The 24,637-nt window shown below is 41.0% G+C and overlaps 1 protein-coding gene and 2 non-coding genes across 8 annotated transcripts in view; all 3 read left to right on the top strand.

Annotated features, from left to right (window-relative positions):
* LOC120543052 (transcription elongation regulator 1-like) overlaps positions 1-24,637 on the top strand; it is a 91,477-nt gene continuing 66,840 nt past the window's right edge. For all 6 annotated transcript variants that reach the window (XM_039775887.1, XM_039775895.1, XM_039775888.1 and 3 more), the window contains exons 1-3: positions 1-107; positions 12,092-12,320; positions 18,182-18,337. In XM_039775887.1, the coding sequence (XP_039631821.1) occupies positions 58-107; positions 12,092-12,320; positions 18,182-18,337 (435 nt within the window). In that variant the 5' untranslated portion in view covers positions 1-57. The remainder of the gene's footprint in view (positions 108-12,091; positions 12,321-18,181; positions 18,338-24,637) is intronic.
* Positions 8,114-8,248, top strand: LOC120543449. The gene has a single exon (XR_005636348.1). It is a non-coding gene; the product is annotated as a small nucleolar RNA SNORA2/SNORA34 family (small nucleolar RNA).
* On the top strand, positions 16,032-16,167 carry LOC120543450. Its single transcript, XR_005636349.1, has one exon. It is a non-coding gene; the product is annotated as a small nucleolar RNA SNORA2/SNORA34 family (small nucleolar RNA).

Below are 24,637 nucleotides of genomic sequence, written 5' to 3' on the forward strand. Positions count from 1 at the left end.
AACAGTCGTTGGGAGTGTCTAGGAAGGTCAGAGCCGGGAGAGTGTTGTGTTCCTGTAATGGCGGATTGCGGAGAGGGAGACGGTGTCGGGAGATTCGACGACGGCCGGTGAGTATTAAGGCTTCGCTAAGTTGCGAAACACTCTCGTACAGTTTAGGGTGTAGCTTGAAAAATTCTATTAATAGATTGAGCTTAGAACTTTTGGTTTGTGACATGTTTTTGTGGTTGTAAGATCGATTGATGATAAGGAGGGAAGCGGGGAATCCCCGGATGAGTGGATTACCCCACAGGCAGGCCCGAGTGATTAGCAATGAATGAATGAATGGACGGATGGAATAAGAAGAATCGTCCGTAAAACGACGTAGTAATGAATAACACGTGTGATTTGGGCCACAGCAACCAGGGGCAGACAGCAGGTTGGCCTAAAATGTAAAAGTTACCACGACGTTTTAGTCTGTAAACGACAGAGCCTGTAAATTGTACCTTTTCGTTCAAAGAGGCATTTTTATTGTGTGTTTAGAGGTCTAAACCTCATTGGATGGTGTTTCGATATAAAGCCGTCTTTGCGGATTCGCAGCGGACGGCCGGAAAGACCCTGGTGTAAGAGTGCACAGTCTGCAGACGGTTTCTCAGTTTTTAGTGCACCATTAGCATTTAATTGGCGATTGTTCGGGGAAACGTTATACAGTCTGCTTAGTAAATCAATGAATCACATAAATACATAGACGAGAAGCGCTTTGAGCCGTTGCAGATAACTTTAACCCGATAGTCTCGAAGTTGAGGTTTGCCGTTCGCTTCTGTCGCCAGTGCGTACCGACGTGACGCCCCACACCGCACGCGCGTCTTTTGATTACGCTTTAGTAACTCCTGTCTCGCTACAGAAAGAGAAAGTGAGTGGTGTGGGGGCATGCATTGATCACAGGGCATCACCTACCACACGACGAACCATCCCAGGATCCTAAATTAGGACCCGAACGCAGCCTGCAACGTGTGACACTTCACTACCACACTAATTCGAATGGAGCAGTGGCGGGAGTGCCAATCCTGTCATGAGCCTCCAAGTTTTCCCAACAATTGGAGGGCTGGATGCAGGTTAACATCATACCCAGAGCTGGAGTAACTTTTCCCCCAATTAATTTATAGTTTAGGTTCCTCCGTGTCATATTTGGCTGTTTTATCAAACGACGCGTTCTCGGGCAGTAGTAGATTAATTAGTGCCTTAAAACACATACGCCAAGCTAATATGGATTCCCATGCAGAAAATGAAAAGTTTAAAGACCCAATGTTTTGGCAAATCTTTCATCAGGTTTGCCACTGAAAAGGGGGAGCGGGTAACGCCTTGGAGGGAACAAAGCCAGGGCAGGAGAAAAGGTGAGACTAGGTATGAAAAAGTTACCATTAGGGATGATGAATGGACAAAGAAGAAGGTTAGTTAGTCACAAAGATCTGGAGAAATGTATGATCGCAGTTTTTTTGTTGAAAAGTATCTTTGAAGGCCTGTGAAAGTACACAAACATAATCACGATCAACGCAACATACTATCTGAAATGTCTGCTAGCCGTCGCTGGTGGAACACTTCATGCCTCTCGATCATATGCTCATTCCTCACCCCTCTCTGGTGCCACATTTCAGAACTTTCGACTTCCTCACTTCAATATTTCTGACCTCCTTATCCGAAATACAGTAACTACCCGATTACTGGATTTGGTGTACAGTGCATCTGGAAAGTATTTACAGTGCATCACTTTTTCCACATTTTGTTACGTTACAGCCTTATTCCAAAATGGATTAAATTCATTTTTTTTCCTCAGAATTCTACACACAACACCCCATAATGACAACGTGAAAAAAGTTTACTTGAGGGTTTTGCAAATTTATTAAAAATAAAAAAACTGAGCAATCCCATGTACATAAGTATTCACAGCCTTTGCTCAATACTCTGTCGATGCACCTTTGGCAGCAATTCCAGCCTCAAGTCTTTTTGAATATGATGCCACAAGCTTGGCACACCTATCCTTGGCCAGTTTCGCCCATTCCTCTTTGCAGCACCTCTCAAGCTCCATCAGGTTGGATGGGAAGCGTTGGTGCACAGCCATTTTAAGATCTCTCCAGAGATGTTCAATCGGATTCAAGTCTGGGCCACTCAAGGACATTCACAGAGTTGTCCTGATGCCACTCCTTTGATATCTTGGCTGTGTGCTTAGGGTCGTTGTCCTGCTGAAAGATGAACCGTCGCCCCAGTCTGAGGTCAAGAGCGCTCTGGAGCAGGTTTTCATCCAGGATGTCTCTGTACATTGCTGCAGTCATCTTTCCCTTTATCCTGATTATTCTCCCAGTTCCTGATGCTGCCACCACCATGCTTCACTGTAGGGATGGTATTGGCCTGGTGATGAGCGGTGCCTGGTTTCCTCCAAACATGACGCCTGGCATTCACACCAAAGAGTTCAATCTTTGTCTCATCAGACCAGAGAATTTTGTTTCTCATGGTCTGAGAGTCCTTCAGGTGCATTTTGGCAAACTCCGGGCGGGCTGCCATGTGCCTTTTACTAAGGAGTGGCTTCCATCCGGCCACTCTACCATACAGACCTGATTGGTGGATTGCTGCAGAGATGGTTGTCCTTCTGGAAGGTTCTCCTCTCTCCACAGAGGACCTCTGGAGCTCTGACAGAGTGACCATCGGGTTCTTGGTCACCTCCCTGACTATGGCCCTTCTCCCCAGATCGCTCAGTTTTGATGGCCGGCCAGCTCTAGGAAGAGTCCTGGTGGTTTCAAACTTCTTCCACACACGGATGATGGAGGCCACTGTGCTCTTTGGGACCTTCAAAGCAGCAGACATTTTTCTGTAACCTTCCTCAGATTTGTGCCTCGAGACAATCCTGTCTCGGAGGTCTACAGACAATTCTTTTGACTTCATGCTTGGTTTGTGCTCTGACATGAACTGTCAACTGTGGGACCTTCTACAGACAGGTGTGTGCCTCTCCAAATCATGTCCAGTCAACTGAATTGACCACAGGTGGACTCCAATTAAACATCTCAAGGATGATAGGGGGAAACGGGATGGACCTAAGCTCAGTTTGGAGCTTCATGGCAAACGCTGTGAATACTTATGTACATGTGATTTCTCAGTATTTTTATTTTTAGTAAATTTGCAAAAACCTCAAGTAAACCTTTTTCACATTGTCATTCTGGGATGTTGTGTGTAGAATTCTGAGGAAAAAAAAATGAATTGAATCCATGTTGGAATAAGGCTGTAACATAACAAAATGTGAAAAAAGTGATGAAGCACTGGGAATACTTTCTGAATGCACTGTAATACACAGTGTAACACGGTGCTTTTTATGATAGCCAAATACCCTTAAACTGAATCTCTGCAGGTGAGTCCACGGCTCTGACAAGACACATTCCCCGTGTTCTTCCATCACATGGGTCATCGCGGCATGTAAGGATCCATCCCATTCTGGAATCCTTTGTGCCCCAGCCTTAGAGAAGTTAACAAGAGAAACCTATGACACTGTGCCATTTACATTGATATATTTCTTATCTAGGTAGGCAGCTTGGCATAGTGGTTAGGACTTTTGACTTGAAACCCTGCTACTGACACTATATGACAATGAGTAAGTCATTTTTTTAACTGCCTGTGCTTCTATTGGAAAAGCATAAGAAATGGAACCAATTGTATCTCACATGTTGGAAGCTGCCTTGGATTTAGCCAAATTATAAGTAGTAGTAATATCAATTATATGAGTCCTTTTATAGCTGTCTTTCTGGCTGGCTTTCGAGAGTCGGGGCCTGTTGCTGGTTGATTACTACATGCAAGCAAGCATTTCATTGTCTTCTGTACACATGACAATAATTCCCCTGGAAAATGATAGTTTCATTATTTTCTTTGACAGTGAGAAAGGAAGGTAAATGGAGTTTGTTAAATCAATGTAGATGCACATAGGCAGGATTTAGAATTGTGATGATTTGAGTTTAATTTATGTAAATGCATGTTTATGGGCCACATAGCAGTCCGTCAAGTTGGGTGATCTTGTTGAAGCACATAACCTTTGGCTGTTTTTGGGTTGGGTATGTTCTTTGTGGGTTTAGATATTTTCTATGTTAGGGCTGAATTTTTTCCTGGATTCCAGTTTTCATCCATTTCAGAAACACGTGATTTTTGGTTTAGTGTTCTCCTGCTTGTCTCTTTGTGCACCTGCATGTGTACTCTGAGTTTAACTGAAAATGTCAGTATAGTATGTTTTTTTTTTTGCCTTTTTTTTCCTCTTAAATTAGGAGTCTAGTAGGAAATTTGAAAATGGAATGAGGAGTGTGTGGCATTAGCTTTGCACAAGAAAGGAGGAAAAAATATAAAGTTGTTATTTAGTGGTTCATTTTAAAAGTGCAAAGTATGTTGCACAAAATGACTTTGGTTTTGTGGTTAACAAGTAAAGATGGTGTAAATGCAGCTTAATATCATAGAAATGAGCACCCGACTGTTGAAGAGGCTCACCTGCCGTGTGTATTCCAAGACACATAAAGGATCATTTGAAATGACTTGATAGAAATATTCAGAATTAATGATGGTAACAAGAACCACGTGCATTTCTACAGCACATTGTTCCACAAAACATTTAGCTCAAAGTGCTTTACAGGATGTTAAAGAAAAAAAAAATAGCAAGTCAAAAAATAAGTATAGAAATAAATACATGAATAACAAAAATAAAATCAATACACACATCCATGATACAGAAAAACAAGGAACATATAAGATCCTGGCTGGTGAACCTGTGGTAATGATAATATACAGGGGGAGTCAAAATTATGTTAACGTTTGAATGGCGGAAAGAATTTATTCACAAGGCATACTTCATATGGACACCAGGGGTGTGGAAATCAAATTTGTTTCTACTTGTCCACGGACAAGTAAACTTAGAAAATCCACTTGTCCGCCAGTTAAATTCACTTGCCCATAAACAAATAACAAAAGTGAAAAATTGTTTATTTTTTCTGATCTCTTTTATTGATACCAAAACTGCCTTCCATTTTAAAACTGAAAAAAATTCTTTCAGGGAGTAGTATTTTGCCACCTTGCTCTAGAACATTATATAAAAGATTCCCTTCTTTTAACTGGCTAATAAACAATGCCTTCATTATAGCTACACTAGTTCTTTTTTCATATATTACAGTTACATAACAGAACACTGTCCTGATTCATTTTCTGCCATGTTCTTCAGCTTTTGTGTTACAACATCTTTTCCCCCTCAAGAATCTTTACCAACTCAGTCAGCATGGGCTGAATGCTGTTCATTTCTTCTTGAGCTGAACTGCATGGTTCCTGGACTGATGGTTCTGCAGAAGTGGATGCTGATGACTTTTCAGGTTTTTTATGAGTGATGTGCCTGTTGCCAGGTGACAGCCAGAATTCCACAGCTGATCGTGGGTCAAACTCTTTTAAAGAAAGCAGTATTGAACAGCCTAGCATAACGCTCAACCTCCGAGGATTCAGCTTTAGAAAACGCTTTTTCAATTGAACCAACTTTTTTCTTACTTTTAGACTCATGTCTCTATCTGACGTACTAAACCCCCAGTTCCTATCCTTTTTCTTTCTGCACATAACCAATCACCACACGATAAACGTATTTGTGAAATTAAAGCTAGTTATAACAGACCTCTGAATGGATGGCATAATTAAACATGTATAACGAAAATTGATTTTAAACCTCTGAAAACTGAGGTCTAGGTTTTAATTTCACAAAGACGCTTATCGTGTGGTGATTGGTTATATGGAGAAAGACAAAGGCTAGGAACTGGGGGTTTAGTACGTACGATAGACACAGCAAACATGCAATAAAGAACGCCTGCTCAGAAAAAACATCCATTGAATTCTTCGTTCGTATCTCCGACCTCCAGATGACGAACCCAACATTTACACAATATTTCAGTTAAACCTGTGCGATACCCATTCAAATACAGTATCCAGTTTTTTGGAGCCCCGTCACACCTGCCATAAACTTCTCTACACTGAACGTAGACCTGAGAACCCCATAATGCAAGGGAGCAGCACTATAGTCACGCCACCCATGTCTAATACATGCTTTAATGCATTTCATCGTGAAAAAGATATCAAGTATTTATCTTAGTATTCTGAATGTTCATTGAGCAGGAATATCATGAAGTCAATGTGCGGCGATTGCTGCGCGCTCTCACCGCAAGAGAAAGTCAGTTTAAGAAGCGCAGAGATTAACAACTGGGTCGGGAACACTTAATATAAAGCATTTAATGTGCTACATTAATTTATGACGGGGTTTGAGAAAATCTAGTAAATGAAACATTCATTTTAAGATGAAATTTAGTTTGCGACATTCAACTGACAAAATAAACTACGAGAATAAAGTCAACATGTTGACTTTAATCTCACATTTACATTTTTTTGTCTTCACTGTATCCGTATTTTTTTCAGTGGCCTTAGTACACTTCCTTAGGTTTCTCAAGGCCTGTTGTGCCAGTTTTAATCAAGAAATGATCAATTTCTCATCCGCGATGCTACATGCTTCAGTTTCAACAACAAGCATATAGCGAGAACAACGTGCGTACCGCAGTGCATTATGGGTTACGCAGGTAATTCCTAATAGCGTATTCGAAATTCAGCAAGAGGTTACATTTCCAAAGAAGTAAATATTACCGATGTTGTCGGGGAAAAAAAATAATCGCGTCTAAGTGAAGATTTTTATTGATATTTCATAACATTTGGAAACCGTTAGAATGTTTTCTTTATTTTTAAAAAAACTGACAGCGCGAAACCAACTTGTTTTATTTGAAAAATTCTCTAATCAAAAATGATCTATAGACAGCTCATCAAAATTGATGTCACGCAATAAATTTCTTAACTCCTCAATATATCACAACCTATGCGAAATCGCAAATTCCAGAAAAGATCAAATGCCTAACAAGCTTTATGTGGCGAAAACAATTGCACTGTAGGTGAAATGACCGCATTTTTATGTAGAAAAAATTAATTTTATTAATAATATATAAAAGATATCGATTATAATGAAAAATCATGTCGGCATGAAAAAAAAGACCGCATCTCCAAGCGTGTAAATAGTAGGGTAAAATACTTGTGTAAGACCACAAGAGTGCTTCCCCTTTGAAAAATCAGCCATCATTTTGTAAACAATATTGAATACCAATTTGAGACATGAAGAACATGCCTAAGTAAACTGTTTCCATACGCACGTACCCAAATGTTTAAAATTTGAAAGTAGTGGTAAAAATGTGCCCTGAACTGCACATTTAATTCTTTTTTCTCCAGAAAAATTGCACTTGTCCGCGGACAACTGAAACCAGAAAACACGCTTGTCCGACGGTCAATTTACCCGTGTCGGACAAGTCGGGCGTTGGATTTCCGCACCCCTGGACACAATGATTTACAGGAATGTCTCAATCTGTTCACCATCATGTTCAACACATGGACCATATGTGATGTCCACAAAAATCGTATGCAAGTATATACATGGCAGTACCTTTACTGTTAACATAATGTTGACTCGCCCTGTATAATACAGTATGATAGCATTTATTTACCCATAATGTATGAGTTCATCAGAAGCACAGGGACAGGTTGGAAACTTGTTAAGGGTAAATTTCACACAAACATTAGGAAGATGTTCTTCACAAAGAGAACCGCAGACACGTGGAATTAAGTGATCAAGTAGTGTGGTAGACAGGGGGACTTTAGGGACCTTCAAAACTCAACTTGATGTTATTAATGGAAGAATTAATTGGATAGGACTGACAAACTTCATTTGGCTCAATTGCTGTAATAATGTTGCGCAACTAAAATGATTCTACAGCAGGCCCTGAATCGAGGCTGACAATTTGTCAGGGGGGGACACAGTTGGAAACTTGTTAAGGGTAAATTCTGCACAAACATTAGGAAGGTAAGAGGAAGGGTGTTGGTGTGCGAAGAAACAGACTAAGGTGGTTTGGCCATGTGAGGTGAAAAGCGGAACGCCAGACAATGGCTGTTAAACCTGTGGTAATGAAATAACACAAATTGCCGCTGATACCATTCATTTATCCATATTACAAATTCATCTATAAAGTTGTGGAACCAAAATGTTTTTTTGTTATGGGCCCTGAATCAAGGCTGGCAGTTTGTAGTAGCTGTCAGTTTCAAACAGGAGCCTAAAAGAACTTCTCCCTGTGGTCTGTTGGCTGTTTCCTGACTTACAGTGGAGCACTCGACTCACTTGGAAGACACACTTGATCCTGGTTGGCATAAAATCAACAAATGATTTCAGTGCATTCAATGTTTTTGGCTGCTGTCTGATTTTAGAGCCTTGGAGATGTATTAAAATTGTATTAAAGATTCTTAAGATATCCCAAAGTTAGTTATTAATAGACGTTTTATCATATTATCTAAAGTTTTTCTCAAGATGTCTTTTTTTTTTTTTTTGAAAGGTAAAGAAGATAAAGTTTGTTTTCTTCCTCTACAGTATGCAGTATGCAGTGGTACCTCTGGTCACGATAGAAATTCGTTCCAAAACTCTGGACGCGACCCGAATGTAATTTCCCCATAAGATTGTATGTAAATACAATTAATCCGTTCCAGACCTTACAAACTGTATGTATATATTTTTTTTAGTACAAAAACAGCTAATTATACTATAAAATGCACAGTTTAATAGTAAACTAAATGTAAAAACATTGCATAACACTGAGAAACCCTTGAACAACAGAGAAAACTAACATTGGAAGAGTTTGCGCTAGACGCTTACGAACTGCTCGCTGTAAACACTTTTTTTTTATTATATGAGTTTTAAGCACAGGGGAAAAAAATTAAATGCGACTTCTCTTGCGAAACTTTTCAAGCCATTCTCTACTGGCTTTAAATGCCTCATCTTTGTCACTCGAAGGATTTTTTTTTCAGCAATTCGTCATGAATCTTCCTGGCTTTCTCGCATATGATCGCCTCGCTTATGCTATCCCCTGCAAGCTGCTTCTTGTTCAACCACACTTGCAACAGTTTTTCCACCTCTTCCAACACATGAGGCCCCTGCTTGGTTAACATTGTAACTCCTTTTGCAGCATCAGCTGCTTTGTTAGGCCCTGTATACGCAAACAAAAGAAAATGTAAAACGGAGAATAGGAAATCATTGTTGCTTACGACCGTGCGTAGGGAAACTGGCCTCCAGTGTTTTTGTTCGCCACCAGAGCGTGTGGTCGTGAACAGATGCAAAATTTTGGCAGACTTTTTGGTCGTATCCCGATTTGTACGTGTTCCGAAACGTTCGTGACCAGAGGTTCTACTGTATCTCTAAAATGCCAAATTTCCCCCTTGAGGCAAATGAAGTTCACTCTGTCCAATTGTTGACAGGTTTATAATGACCTTAATGTTACATGTAGAGAGTCCAGTGAAATTCTTTCTCCATCCATCCATTCTCTAACCTGCTATATCCTAACTACAGGGTCACGGGGGTCTGCAGGAGCTAATCCCAGCCAACACAGGGCGCAAGGCAGGAAACAAAGCCCGGGCAGGGTGCCAGCCCACCGCAGTGAAATTCTTTCTTGTATGAGCTAATCATCTCTCCACTCTCTAACGTGATGATTAGAGAGAACAAACATACCTTGAAAGCTGAAGTCTGTGACTGAAAAGTGCTGGAAAAATTGGGTAGTTTGAAGCCACAAAGCACTTGTTTATGCAGCAGATCTGCAGGGATGTGGGACAAACTGAGTCATGTTGGTGAAGCATAAACGCTGGCAACCTTTAAGAAGTACAGTGCCTATAAAGGAGTCTTCACATTTTATAGTTATACAGCATTTAACCACAGTGGATTTTATTTGGCTTTTTCAATACTGATCAACAGAAAAGTCATTAATATCAAAGTGAAAATTGATCTGTGTAAAGTGGTCTAAATTAATTACAAATCTGAAGCACAAAATGATGGATCACATAAGTATTCAGGCCAGTGGGTAGTAGATTCACTTTTTGGCCGACTCCAGCACAGGTCTGTTTATCATCTTTGCACATCTGGACACTATTTGTCGCCATTTTTCTTTGAAGAACTTTTCAAGCTCAGGCTGGTGTCATGTTGATTGTGAGTGAACAGGTTTTGTCAAGTTCAGCCACAAAATTTCGGTTGGATTAAAGTTTGGACTTTGACTCGGCTTTTCCAGGGCTTTCCCTTTGTTATTTTGAAGCCATCCATGTGTAGCTTTGGTTTTATGGTTGAACTTGTTGTCTTCTTGCAGACTGCATCAGGTTTTCCTCCTGAATTACTAGGTATTATACTGCATTCATGTAATTCATACAGGGCTTGCTGCAGAGAAGTAGTCCCATGATGCTGCTACCTTCATGCTTCATTTTGGGGATGGTGGCTAAGGATCTGCACTGGTATTTTGAAGTTTACTGGTTTAAATCCCATTACTGCCAGAAAGGATCCTACTTTATTGGGCTCTTGAGCAATGTCCTTAACCTGAAATTTCTCCAGAGGCTCTTTAGAATGGCAGACCCTGCAATCTGACCTCCAACGGTCACGTGAAAAGACAATTTGTCATCAGAGACGTTACATCTTCCCTGAAGAAGGGGCCTGAGTTGCCTCGAAAGCTTGCATATAGTAATGTTTTTAGTTAGCCAATAAAAGGTGACATTTTGCTTGGCTTTTCTCTACCATCAGAGATTTAAAAAGTATATCAAAATTAAAAACCTTTGTGCAGTGTAACATGGTATTTAGTCTCTAATGACCTGAATTTTGGTCTCGTAACCTCATAAAACCTTTTCCAGATGTCTTCATAGCCTCCATTCTGTCAAGATATTGTGTACGTTTTTTTTTCCTTGCCACTCGCCCATAAACCTGCGATTGGTGAAGCACCCTGGCACAGTTGTTGTTTGCACAGACTCTCTAGTCTCAGCCACTGTCGCTTGTTTACTGACTTGGGATGGAACACTTGACTCATTTGGAAGACACATAAACACCAATGTTATTGTGGCGCATTCAGTGCTTTTGGATGTTGTCTGATTTTAGAGCTTTAGAAATTAAGAAAATATTACAATAATAATGAGGCAAGTCTATCAAGATATACACAGTGTAGAGGAGTGCTATTTTTTTTCTTCTCTGTAATGGTTATAACAATAAGTGATCCTGTGGGGAGATGATGGCCTGGGAGGACAAAATAATAAAAACTCTAGCTGGTAAGATACATTATGGTAATAGTAATGGATGCAAGTTATTATTTAAAAATTGTTATTCAGTGAAAGTTTTGAGGCAGATGATAAAGCTGGTAAGAGTATATTTGACCTTGTCTTCATAATACTCCCAATGTTTATTTTCTTTTCTTTCTGTGCTGGCGTTCATTTTATGGGCATTCTAATGATTTGCTGAAGTGACTGGTGCCTGAATGTGCACCCCAGCAAAGTAGGTATTGGAGTCCGTTAGACCCCTTCTTTAAAAAGGTGGAGACTCTCATGAATTTCTTCTAAATCAGGCAGTTCAGGATTTGTAACAGACCCTGCAGTGGACTAGCATTCCATACAGGTTTAGTTGTAACTGGTTCTGCTGGGACGGTTTATCCTCGGCTATATCAGTGATACGTTGTGTCAGAAAATATCGTGATACCCTATTGTTTGGATTTGTTTCCCTTTTTTATTTATTTATTCCCCCTGTATACAGCTTATGCATAGCATCCGAAGAGACTTTGTCATGCAGAGGGTTCAATGTAACCCCAGACGGCTAATTTTATATGTTTTAGAAACAGATTTTAAGCGAGTGCTGGTGGGTTTGCTTAAAGGTCAGTGTCATCCTCACTGTATGTAATGCTTTGATTAGCTTGAGTGTCTTCACTCTTTGTGAAGCATGCACTTGTTGAGGTTAAATGCCAAGGCTAAAATTCATTAGTTTACCTTAAATTCTTAATTTTAGCATGTAATGAAAATAAGTACAAATGGTGTTAAATCAAAATTTGAAATTCTATTATTGATTATTAAATCGTTATTTATGAAAGCCTTCTCTGCGTTTGTAAGTCTTGAGAGAGGTGCTTTCTTATTGCAGATTTAAGTTTTTATGTGATCCCTTTTAATGGTTTTGTTTTATTTGACTTTTATTCACCAGGATGGCACAGCAACAGGCCTTACGGTTCCGAGGGCCTACTCCCCCGCCCAGCCCTGTTATGAGAGGTCCGCCTCCTCTAATGAGACCGCCACCTCCACCCTTTGGAATGATGAGAGGTCCACCACCACCACCCCGACCTCCATTTGGGAGACCACCTTTTGACCCCAGCATGCCGCCTATTCCTCCTCCTGGAGGTTTGCCGCCTCCTATAGCTCCCCCACACATGCAGGTAAGATTCTGGTTATGCACCTGTGATTTAAGTAAATAGTCCATGGAGAATACTGTAAAACTGTAAGTTTAAGTGAATAGGAATATGACTATGTTCATTTGAACATCACTGTTTGGTTGGCATGACTGATGTATTGATATTCATAAGGAAACCTGAAAATATTTTTCAGTTGTTAGGATCAGTGACTGTCATGATCTCAAAATTTCAAAGTTTAATATGGAACTAAGAAAAGCAGTTCAATTCAATACCATTTGAGAAGAGGGAGGTCATGTTTTACTGACAGGCTACAAATCTACGAGGAAGCAATAAAAGGATATGGTCAAAAAGGAGCATATAATATTTATCTGGACTTTGAGAACGTATTTGATAAGGTCCCACATTAGAGGTTGGGAATCAAACTAAAAAGTGGGAGTTCAGGGTTTGGAGTGTATAATTGGCTCAGACACAGGAAGACAGGCAGTGATGGTGCAAGGAACCATCTCAGAATTGGGTGATGTTAAGAGTGGTGACCAGCAGGGGTCAATGCTAGGGCTGCTGCTATTTGTAATATATATATATACACAAAGTAAACCCCTAGGAATTATCAATATGTCTAATTCCCATATAAAACATTGTCGTATGTTCATGTCAGTCACAATAATGAACAAACACATATAATTAAAGATACACAGATTTTGAGAGAATTGTTGACCATGTTGAATAAATCATTCAAACTATGAAACTGAAGGTTGGAAAAAGTCCATGGCAGGACACCAAGAAGGAAGCCACTGCTATCAAAAAAGAACATTGCCGAACACCTGAAGTTTGCAAAAGAGCACTTGAACACTCCACAACGGTACTGGGAAAATGTCTTGTGGAGTGATGAAACCAGAATTGAACTATTTGGGAGAAAAAAAGCAGAACTTCATTTGGTGTAAAAAGGGCACTGCATATCAACATCAAAACATCATCCCTACGGTAAAGTATGGTGGAGGGAACATCATGATTTGGGCCTGCTTTGCTGCATCAGGCCCTGGACAGCTTGCCATCATTGAGGGGAAAATGAATTCACAAGTTTATCAACAAATTCTCCGGGATAACGTGAGGGTGTCTGTCCGTCAACTTAAGCTCAGAAGAGGCTGGATGATGCAACAAGACAATGAGCCCAAACATCGCAGCAAATCCACAGAACAATAGCTTCAGAAGAACAAACTCCACCTTTTGGAGTGGCCCAGTCAGAGCCCAGATCTCCATCCTATTGAAATGCAGTGGAATGACTTGAAGAGAGAGAGACGTACACAGAAGTCAACCAAAGAATATAGAAGAGTTAAGGAAGTTCTGCAGGGAAGAATGGGCTCAAATTCCCCCCGCACGATGTGCAGGTCTGATCTGCAGTTACAGGAAGCGCCTGGTTGAGGTCATTGCTGCCAAAGGAGGGTCAACCAGTTATTAAATCCCAAGGTTCACTTACTTTTTCCACTACCACTGCGAACATTGAATGCGTTTGTAAAATAAAGACATGAAAGAGTATAATTTTTTTGTGTGTCATTGGCTTAAACTCATTGTGTAGATCAGTACCTGTGACTTAGATGAAGATCAGATCACTTTTTATGACCAATTCATGCAGTAAACCAGATCATTCCAAAGGGTTGACATACTTTTAACTTTGACTATATATATATATATATTATACACACACCCACACACAGTGGACCCTTGACTTACGAACTCAATTCATTCACGAGGGCTGGTTGTAACTTGAGTTGGTTGTAAATCAAGACTATTTTTCCCATAAGAAATAATGGAAATACCAACAATGCATTCCGAACCTCCCACAGCAACACTTACTTAACCTTTTCATAAAAAAAGGGTTGTATAATGTGCATAATTTGCCAATAATTTTTCTAATGTACTAACCAAAAAGTTATAAAAAGTGCCTAGCCTACCAGAAACAACAGTTCCATACTGTACTCGCCATTTAGGTTGACATCTTTGGCTTGCAGGAAGGGTGGATGAGGAGAATGAAATGGAAGGTGGTTATTATTTGAAAGGAGCTTCCTTATACAAATCTTTTTTGTTTTTTTTGTAAAATTGTCAAGATGGTGGGTTTCGACATGCTGTGCATATTAGCAAGATCGGTCACACGAACACCACTCTCATATTTCCGCACAATTTCCTTTTTCGTTTTGATTGTGATCGCTTTCTTTACCTTCGTTATCTTCTCTTCCTTCCTTAGTAATTATCGAAATGATATAAATTACTGCACTGACTGAAATTACTTCCACAAACACATGTATGTGGGCTCCGACTGACGCTTACAAACGCTCTCGGCTGTTTGTTTACAATCGCACACACTGATCCACGTGACCGCATTCGAGTTGTAACTCAAGACGTTGGTCGTAATTCAAAACAAAAATTTTGGTCGTTAACCAAGTTGTTCGTATGTCAGGCCAGTCGTTTATCGATTGTGAACTGTATAAACTAGCTGTGTAAGCCCGTGCTGTAAAAAGCCCAGGGTCCTAGAAACATTTGAAGTCATCAGAAAAAAAAATTGAAATGTAGAGATGTCGGGTAATTGAAAGGAACTATTCTAAACATCTCTCTCCTAGGAGGATTCATTTTGCTGACGTGCTTGCATCGCTTGTGTTATTAGTGGCATGGGGGAAAAGTAAAAGGGATACTGTTTGCAAATGTTAGCAGATAAGCGACTTTGTCTTCTTTCAGAGGTTTCGTTTTGCTGACATGCTGGCCTCGCTTGTGTTATTAGCGGCTAAGCAAGTTTTCTGTTTTCTCGGAGCAGCAGCCCTTACCCTGACTCCGCCTCTCAATTCTGGGTCGGATAGACAGACACACTCACTTCCACGCGTTTTATATATAAATAATTTGGATGAGAATATAAATACTAAACTGGTTAAGTTTGCAGATGATACCAAGATAGGTGGATTAGCAGCTAATCTGGATTCCATTAAATCTTTACAGAGGGGATTGGACAGCATACAGACTTGGGCAGATTTGTGAACGATGAAGTTTAATGTCATTAAATGTAAAGTATTACACGTAGGAAATAAAAATGTTAGATTTATCAAAAGTCCACCTTATAAGAAAGATTTAGGTGTTGTAGTGATTGCAACCCTGTCACCATCTAGATGGTGTTCAGAAGACATTAAGAAGACTAACAGAATGTCAGATTATTTAGTGCCTTGATGTATGGAGTGCAAGACCAAGGAGGTTCTGCTCAAGCTTTATAACACACTGGCGAGGCCTCATCTGGAGTTTTCTGTGCAGTTTTTATCCCCAGGCAAAGAAAGGGCATTGCAGCACAAGAACAGGTCCAGAGAAGATTGGCTAGGATGATTTCAGGGCTACAGGGGATGAATTATGAGGAAAGATTAAAAGAGATGAGCATCTTCAGTAAAAGAAGATTGAGACCTGATTGGAGTGTTTAAAATAAAGGCAATTAGTCCAGTGGATCGAAACTGTTGAACGGGGGGGGGACACAGTTGGAAACTTGTTAAGGGTAAATTCTGCACAAACATTAGGAAGGTGAGAGGAAGGGTGTTGGTGTGCGAAGAAACAGACTGGTGGTTTGGCCATGTGAGGTGAAAAGCGGAAAGCCAGACAATGGCTGTTAAACCTGTGGTAATGAAATAACACAAATTGCCGCTGATACCATTCATTTATCCATATTACAAATTCATCTATAAAGTTGTGGAACCAAAATGTTTTTTGTTACGGGCACTGAATCAAGGCTGGCAGTTTGTAGTAGCTGTCAGTTTCAAACAGGAGCCTAAAACAACTTCTCCCCATGTGTCTGTTGCATGTTTCTTTACTTGGCATGGAACACTCAACTCACTTGGAAGACACATGATCTTTGTTGGGATAAAGCCAATACATTTTTCAGTGCATTCAATGCTGTTTCTCTGATTTTTAGAGCTTTACAAATTAAGAAAATATAATAATACTGAAGCAAGTTAATTAAAATTTACACCCTAACCCTAAAAATATTCTTGGGACGTCCTTGAAGTGTGTAGACGATTTTCTTTCTGCTGTATAAGTAATGGGCTTTATAGTGTCCTTCTTGTCGCATGTACCAAGTTCATTGAAATTCTTACTTGCTAGTGTGCTAATCAACACATCGTTGCTGTCCAGCTCCATGAGTAGAGAGAACGACAAGCACTGCACCTGCCACATTTCAGAGATCTGTAACTGATGTCTGTGACTGAAAATCATGTAGTATCTCAGTGACATTAGATAAGTCATAAAGTCAGAGGGGGTGTTAAGATTTTTATTTATAAAGATGACAAGTTACTTTCATACTTTTTATTTCTTTTGTTTGAGATTTAAATCATTAGAATGAAATATGACTGCCTTCATTATTGAAAAATATGTTGCATTTATTTTCAAATAGCAAACCACATTCTTATTACTGTTATTGCCCCTTTTTTAAGATTTCTTTTGATGCCTTTTTAATGTAGTAAAGTTCATGTAAGTATTAAATGGAACTTTGGCAAATATTTAAACTTTTTTATTTTTATTGGGGCTGTTAGGTAGTTTCCTCTGTTGTAATGTTAAATCCTTAATAATACCTGAATTACATGTGGCAAGCTTGCTTCAGGGTAGTTTCAGGGTTGCTTTGTTCATCTAAAATCTGTTTTGGAGCAAATGCAATTCTAAAAGCGTAAGTATAGAGTTGTATAAAATACAGTCATGCTCCAGTTTACAGCCAGTGGAGTTAAGTGATTTGTACTTTTGGCCAACCGCTACAGGAAAACAATCTTATATAATACGCTACTGTGGCTGTTCGTTTTTCTGTCCAGGATTTTAAATCACCTGTAGCTCGCAAACCGTTTGACCTATTGGCCTGAAATTTGGTACACAAACACTATGTGACGTTTGCTATCTGCTTTGAGAGTGATAATTGACCTCCAAGATTATTCCTCTTATTTTTATTTTATTTGATTGTAGAATCAACTCTCGGCAGCGGGCAGCAGAGTGGCTTTGCGGCGCATGTGTATGGGCGCCATTCTCATCCACACCACCTTCGCCATCACTTCCTCTACATCTTGTTATCTTAAATCATTCTTGAGGCAGATTAAGTGCCAGCTTAAGTGAAAAATTAAGGAAAATTTGCTAAGTAGTTGCAACACAAACCTTGACCTAAACAGTTTTAAGTCATGGTAAGGGTTAAGCTTAAAACCTTAATGCGAAAAAGATGCTGATGAAAGACGAGAAGAAGCAGGCCGCTAGGGTAGAGAAAAGAAGAGCTGCTTAGGAAGCAGCAAGCGCATCACCCTCTGAGCAAATGAATGCTAAACATACAGAGAAAGAAAGAGGATGAAAACTAGGAATGCTCAAGTTAAATCTTCTGTTATTATCATTAATATTTCACAGGGTCACACATGTTTTCTAGTTTAGGGTTGTTTTGAATGACTCCACTACATATGGCTGATTTTTTTTTGAGTTTGCACCGCTTTCCTTTACATTAGTGTTGATTGTCTACCGTATCCCAGTTTCGCAGTTTTAAGTCCATAGATGACCCACTAGCAGCAACTGCAAACAACCTCCTCAGTGGAAGGTGTATGATCATTGGGTCACCCTTGGTAAAATGAGCTCTTGTTGAAATGGGTGAACTTAATTGTACAAGGCTGCTAATGCCTGACTGTGTATGTCTAATTAAATTGGAAAATAATGTGCAAATCATACATATAAAACAGTGTTGCATGATTCCAAATAATATCTGTTATAATGATCATAAGTTCTGTCTTCTCAAGCTGTAAGGTGCTTGTTTGGTTCACCTGTACCATTTTCATATTTTAAATGTCCAGGAGAGGAATTATGTTACTGGGAAACTGAGAAATTTAAAAGCTGCCTTTTATTTACAGAGACCTCCGTTTATGCCTCCACCAATAGCCAACATGCCACCCCCTCCTGGGATATTGTTTCCACCAGGGATGCCACCTGTCCCAACAGCAGGGGCACCAGCACAGCAGCTACCCACTGAGGAGATCTGGGTAGAAAACAAAACTCCAGAGGGAAAGGTAGGTTATGTAGTTTTGATAAGCAACTGACAATAAAAAGATAGCATTCCTTTATGTGTCTATACTATTTTTAGATCTTTTCTATGTAACTTGAATGTTTATTTCCCTGATTCTTATGAGTAAGATGACCATGATTCTAATAAATTAACTTGAATTTTTTCAAATCCCCTTTTCACTCTTAAAGGATAAGTTGAAGTCAAAATTGTGTTCTAAGGTTGATATTTCTATAAATTAAAAAAAATACATAGCCCATCCTGGTGTTTTATGGGGTGGACAATGTTGGTCCTGGAGAGCCACAGTGGCTGCAGGTTTTCATTCCAGCCCTATTGCTTAATTATAAACCAATCTTTTCCAATTTCAGACATTTTTTAATTTTATGGCTTGTTAGTCTGCAATGTTAGATTTATTTATTTTGTTGATTTTTTTTTTTCCTTTCCAAGGATATCGTCAAAATGATTTGAAGCCCAAACCAGATAATTTTCAGTCTGTCACAATTTCTATTAATTGTTTTATTAAATCCAACAGTGCATGAGGAAAACACAGAGATGTAAATCAAAACAAACTAGATGGTGAACTGATGACTGCTTTGTCTTTTACATCTTACTAGCCAACCCGCGGCGTAGCATATGCCGCATAATAGTCAACGTAGCTCACAGCTGCATGTGGACTGTAGCACAGACCAAAGCAAGTGAGGATGTGTTTGGTGACGTGTTGGGGGCGGGCACATGAGCAAGCAGTGCGCATTCCTTGAGAGCGAGGGTGGACGCGGGAGGAGGGCGAGAGTTGACGGGCGGGGCTCTGTTGTGCGTGCCCCATGGTTGGCCGACTTGGTCAATTATATATACAGTGGAACCTCTGTTCACGACCACAATTCGTTCCAAATCTCCGGTCGTAAACTGATTTGGTCATGAAGTAATTTCCCCCATAGGATTGTATGTAAATACTATTAATCCGTTCCAGACCGTACGAACTGTATGTAAATATATATTATTTTAAGTTTTTAAGCACAAATAAAGTTTGTGCTTAAAACTTTAGAATGCACAGCATAATAGTAAACTAAATGTAAAAACATTGAATAACACTGAGAAAACCTTAAACAACCGAGAAAACTAACACTGCAAGAGTTTGCGCTTTAGTGCTATGAACTGCTTGCTAAGAACAGTTTTTTTTAATGAGTTTTAAGCACAGGGAAAAAATTAACATTTGAAAAATCCGTAATTTAATAAACAACCAAGAAAAGTAACTTTGCAACAATGCACGCGCGTGCCTGTGTGTGTGTGTGTCTGTCTGTCTCTCTCGCGTGCCTGTGTCTGTCTCTCTCGCGTGCCTGTGTCTGTCTCTCTCGCGTGCCTGTGTGTGTGTCTCTCTCTCGCGTGCCTGTGTGTGTGTCTCTCTCTCGCTCGCCTGTGTGTGTCTCTCTCTCGCGCGTGTGTGTGTTTGTGTCTCTCATGTGGACTGTAGCACAGATGGAAGCGACTGGGGCTGTGTTTGGTGAGTTGTTGCGTGCGGGCACATGAGCAGGCAGTGCATATGCGGAGGGCTACAGTTGGCAGGCAGTGCATATGCGGAGGGCTACAGTTGGCAGGCGGGGCTCTGTCAAGCGTATCCCATGGTCTTAGAGTTTGCGGGCGGGGCTCTGTGAGTTGGCGGGTGTGGTTCTCTGTCTTGCTTGCGCTCAGTGTCTTGCGTGCCCTTAGTGAATCTATACTAATAAAAGGCAAAGCCCTCACTGACTCATCACTAATTCTTCAACTTCCCGTGTAGGTAGAAGGCAGGCTCATTCCTTACAGCTTACTTACAAAAGTTAAGCAGGTTTCATTTCGAAATTCTACTCGTAACGGTCATAACTGAATCCTACTTACGTACATATTGTCACGCTTGGGTCACAGATTTGCACAGAGACACAGAAGGTTGTAGAAAAAAAAGAAGGATTTTTATTCAGACACCGCAAACACATGAGCTTAAACGTGCTCCATGACAAGTCAGATATAACAGTTCCGCTAGGAGCAGAGAGAGATAAAAGCAAACAATCAATTCCCAAACTGACAGGCGCTGCGCAAGGCTTATAAGTCGGCGGAGTACCGCGAGGCTTGTATTACGCGTTATAGTGCAAGGATAAGGAGCAATGTGTAGTCAGTGTTTCAGGGTTTGTGGTTTTCCCAGGGGCGTCTGTCTCTATGTTGGGTGCGATCAGCCCTCCAGCTCACACCCTCCCCCTCAGCTTTATTCACATTCCTGTGAATCAAGCGACTCTCTGTACTAGGTTCATTTAGTCGTGATAACACGTCTGCGTTGACGTGTTCAGAACCTGGTCGGTGCTTTACTGTGAAACTGTAAGGTTGTAAACCCAGAAACCATCTCATTAGACGAGAGTTTGTATCTTTCTGTCGGTACAACCACTGGAGTGGAGCATGATCAGTTACCAAAGTGAAGTTTCGTCCCCACAAGTAATAGCGAAGCGCTTCCACAGCCCACTTAATTGCCAAGCATTCTTTCTCAATTGTAGAATAATTGCGTTCCCTAGGAAGTAATTTCCTACTCAAATATGTGATTGGATGTTCTTCTCCATCAAAAATTTGTGACAGGACTGCGCCCACACCAAATGCACTTGCGTCTGTTTGCAAGATAAAATCTTTTGTGAAATCCGGGTTCCTTAGAACCGGGTAAGAAGACAATGCTTTTTTTAAATCGTTGAAAGAACGTTCGCAATTTTCTGTCCACAAGATAGGTCGGGTTTTTCTGCCTCTAGTAAGTTCTGTAAGAGGAGCAGCTCTATGTGCAAAATTTGGAATGAATTTTCTGTAGTAACCAGCGAGTCCCAGAAAGGCGTACTTGTTTCTGTGTCTCAGGTCTCGGGTAAACAAGCATTTCTTCTATTTTCCTTAATTGTGGCCTAAGTAAACCCTTGCCCATAGAATAGCCTAAGTAATGAGTCTCGGACATGCCTAGTTTACATTTCTTAGGGTTAGCAGTAAGGCCAGCCTGTCTCAAGCTTTCAAGAACGGCTTGAAGCCGCTCTAAGTGTGTTTTCCAATCATTGCTAAAAATCACGACATCGTCAAGGTATGCCCCAGCATATTCAGAGTGAGGACGTAGGATCTGATCCATCATACGCTGAAAAGTTAGAGGTGCCCGTGAAGACCAAACGGAGTCTTGTAAATTCATAGAGTCCGTCAGGAGTCGCAAATGCCGTTTTCTCACAACTGCTAGCCTCTAAAGGCACCTGCCAATAGCCTTTCGTGAGATCTAGCGTGGAGATATAGCTCGCCTGACCCAGTTTTTCCAACAGTTCATCGACACGGGGCATGGGATAAGCATCCAATTTAGAGACCTTATTCAAGCGTCTGAAATCGATACAGAACCGAACCGAACCGTCTTGCTTTGGGACTAATACGACTGGGCTGCACCAGTCACTTTTACTTTCACGAATTACACCCAGTGTCAGCATCTTTTTTACCTCTTCGCACAATATTTTCGCCGGTATCCGAACGGCCGCATCTGTCTGCGAACATCAGGTGCAGTGGTAATTTTATGTTTTGTAATGTTAGTCTTGCCTGGTAAATCTGAAAAGACATCAGTGTTCCGTTCTATCAAAGATAACAGTTCTGTCTTTTGCGTGTCAGTAAGATCGTTACCAATGGTAACATCGGACTGAGAAACAGCAGCCAAGGAAGTGTTAACCTCTTGTCGGTCGTGCCATTCCTTCAAGAGGTTAATGTGTAAAATCTGGAATGGTTTGCGCCGCCGGTATTCTAACCTTGTAATTTACGGACTCATACGCTCCTCAATAATGGCGGGCCCTGCCATTTAGCTAAGAATTTGTGTGGATCCGAGGGAACCAGTACCAAAACACGATCGCCAGGTTTGAACTCACGGAGCTTGCTGCCTATCGTAAAGACGCTTCTGAGTTTCCTGTTCTCGTTGTTGGTGTTCCACAGCAATAGAGGAAAGCATAGAAATTCTGTCTTGCAACGAAATTAGTCGATCTGCAAAGCTTGGACCCTTAGCTGCTCTCTCGTTTCCTATCCATTCCTCACGCATCACATCCAGGATGCCTCGCGCGCTGCCGAATAACAACTCGAAGGGACTCAAGCCAGTGGACGCCTGTGGTGATTCTCGCACGCTGCACAAAACAAACGGTAGGACAGTGTTCCATGTTGTGGGATCATTATGAGCAACTCGCCTGATCATCTGTTTCAATGTTTTGTTAAATCGCCGGTTAAACCATTCGTTTGAGGATGGTAAACAGTAGTACTCAATTTCTTAATAGCAAAGCTGTCACACAATTGTTTCATCACGAGAAGTGAAAGGTGTGCCCTGATCAGTTAAGATTTCTCTAGGGATACCAATACGAGTAAAAGTTTCACATAGTGCTTTGGCTACAGCCGAAGAGTTGGCCTTTTTCAGCGATCATTTCTGGATATCGTGTCGCATAATCAACCAACACCAGCAAATATTGGTACCCATCCTTAGTCTTAGGTAATGGTCCCACAATATCTAATCCCACACGCTGAAAGGGAACTTCCAATATGGGCATAGGACAAAGGGGAGCCCGAGGAGGCTTATAAGCAGAGACGATCTGGCAGTCTGGACATGAAGTACAAAATCGTTCAACATCTTTTCCCATATTAAGCCAATAAAATCGTTTTGATAACCGGTCTCTAGTTTTGTCGGCACCGAGGTGCCCCCCCAAGATGTGTGAATGTGCCAGATGCAAAACAGTTTCCCTATGTGCTTCAGGTACCACCAGTTGTTCAATAAATTCCCCCTCCAAATGATCTGAGATCACTCTGAAAAGGCAACCGTCCTTTTCTATAAAGTGTGGGGTTTTCACACCCCCGGAATTACGCTCTTGGTAATAAGAGTCATTAGCAGGGCGAGCCTGTTTAAATGCATATTCTAATGAGCTATCAGTATGCTGCAAACGCACAAAATCTGATTGTTCGTTAACACTCGGTTTGTGTTCGAGGCGTTTGCAATCTGGGAAGATGTAGAAGGAGCAGCCCATTCTGGAAGATTGTCGGGGTGACCTCCTCCTCTCGCTGGAGAGATCGGGTTCAATATCTAAGTTGGGCTCTAGATTTTCCCCGGCCGCTACCAGTTCTTCGTCTTGGATTTCTTCTTCTTCTCCCCCCCCACCAAGTTCATTAGTGGACTGGACTACTGGTCCCTTACATTTATTAATCAGTTTCGAAAAAGGGCATTTCTCCGTCCTATGAGTAATGGCCAAGGGCACGAGTCGAAACGGCAGACCAAACCTTAAAGTGGCCCCTATAAGTTAAAGGAAGAAGTAAAGTCTGATAATCTTTAACATCACCATGTACACAGCGTATTTTTACAGTCTCACAGTCTCTAAGGCATTGTTCATTAAGACAGTCTCGTCTCACAATACAAAGGTCACTTCCGAATCTAACAATGCTGAGATTTCTCTGGCCCCCAATTTCACCGGGATCAACAAGCCATCTTTTCCATCCGGATATGTAATAGTTGAGCAACAAATCTCGGCCAGTCCAATCTCCATTGAATGAGCTGGAGACAAGCGACAATCTCTTGCCAAATGGCCGAGCTGATCACATCGGAAACATCTACGGTCGGCTCCGTTTCGAAATATCCTCTGACGCCCACGTCGGCGTGCTCTGTAGCCTCCACGGTCTGTCGACCGCTGTTGCCGCTGTCTCCCCAGAAACAGGCGTCCCATCTACGACTGGATTTCCCGGGGTCCTACCTGACCCCATTAGATTTTCAGGTCCTGCAGCTTGTCGATCGAGCGGCGAGAATGTCCTGGACGTTCGTTCACAGGTTGCGAAGCAGCACGAAATCCACCGCTCTTTCTCCAAGTGGACTGTGAACCCTCTAATCGTCTGGACATAATCGTTAATGATTTAATATCATGGCGTAGAAATTCATCTCGAAGAACTTCAGGTATGCCGGCCAGTAATATATTCACGACAACTGTTTCCATCACGTCTCCTTCAAACCAACAGTGCACTTTATGTATCAAATCTTGAATTTGCGCACGGATTGGGTCATCCATGTTTAGTTTCCAGTCTTTAAGTGCAAATGTTTTAGACTTCTGAAATAAGTCTTGGGCATCCATCTGTGCAACCACTTCTGGTACCACTTGTCACGCTTGGGTCACAGATTTGCACAGAGACGCAGAAGGTCGTAGAAAAAAAAGAAGGATTTTTATTCAGACACCGCAAACACATGAGCTTAAACGTGCTCCATGACAAGTCAGATATAACAGTTCCGCTAGGAGCAGAGAGAGATAAAAGCAAACAATCAATTCCCAAACTGACA

Source organism: Polypterus senegalus, chromosome 13 (genome assembly GCF_016835505.1).
Source record: "Polypterus senegalus isolate Bchr_013 chromosome 13, ASM1683550v1, whole genome shotgun sequence".
Lineage (NCBI taxonomy): Eukaryota > Metazoa > Chordata > Cladistia > Polypteriformes > Polypteridae > Polypterus > Polypterus senegalus.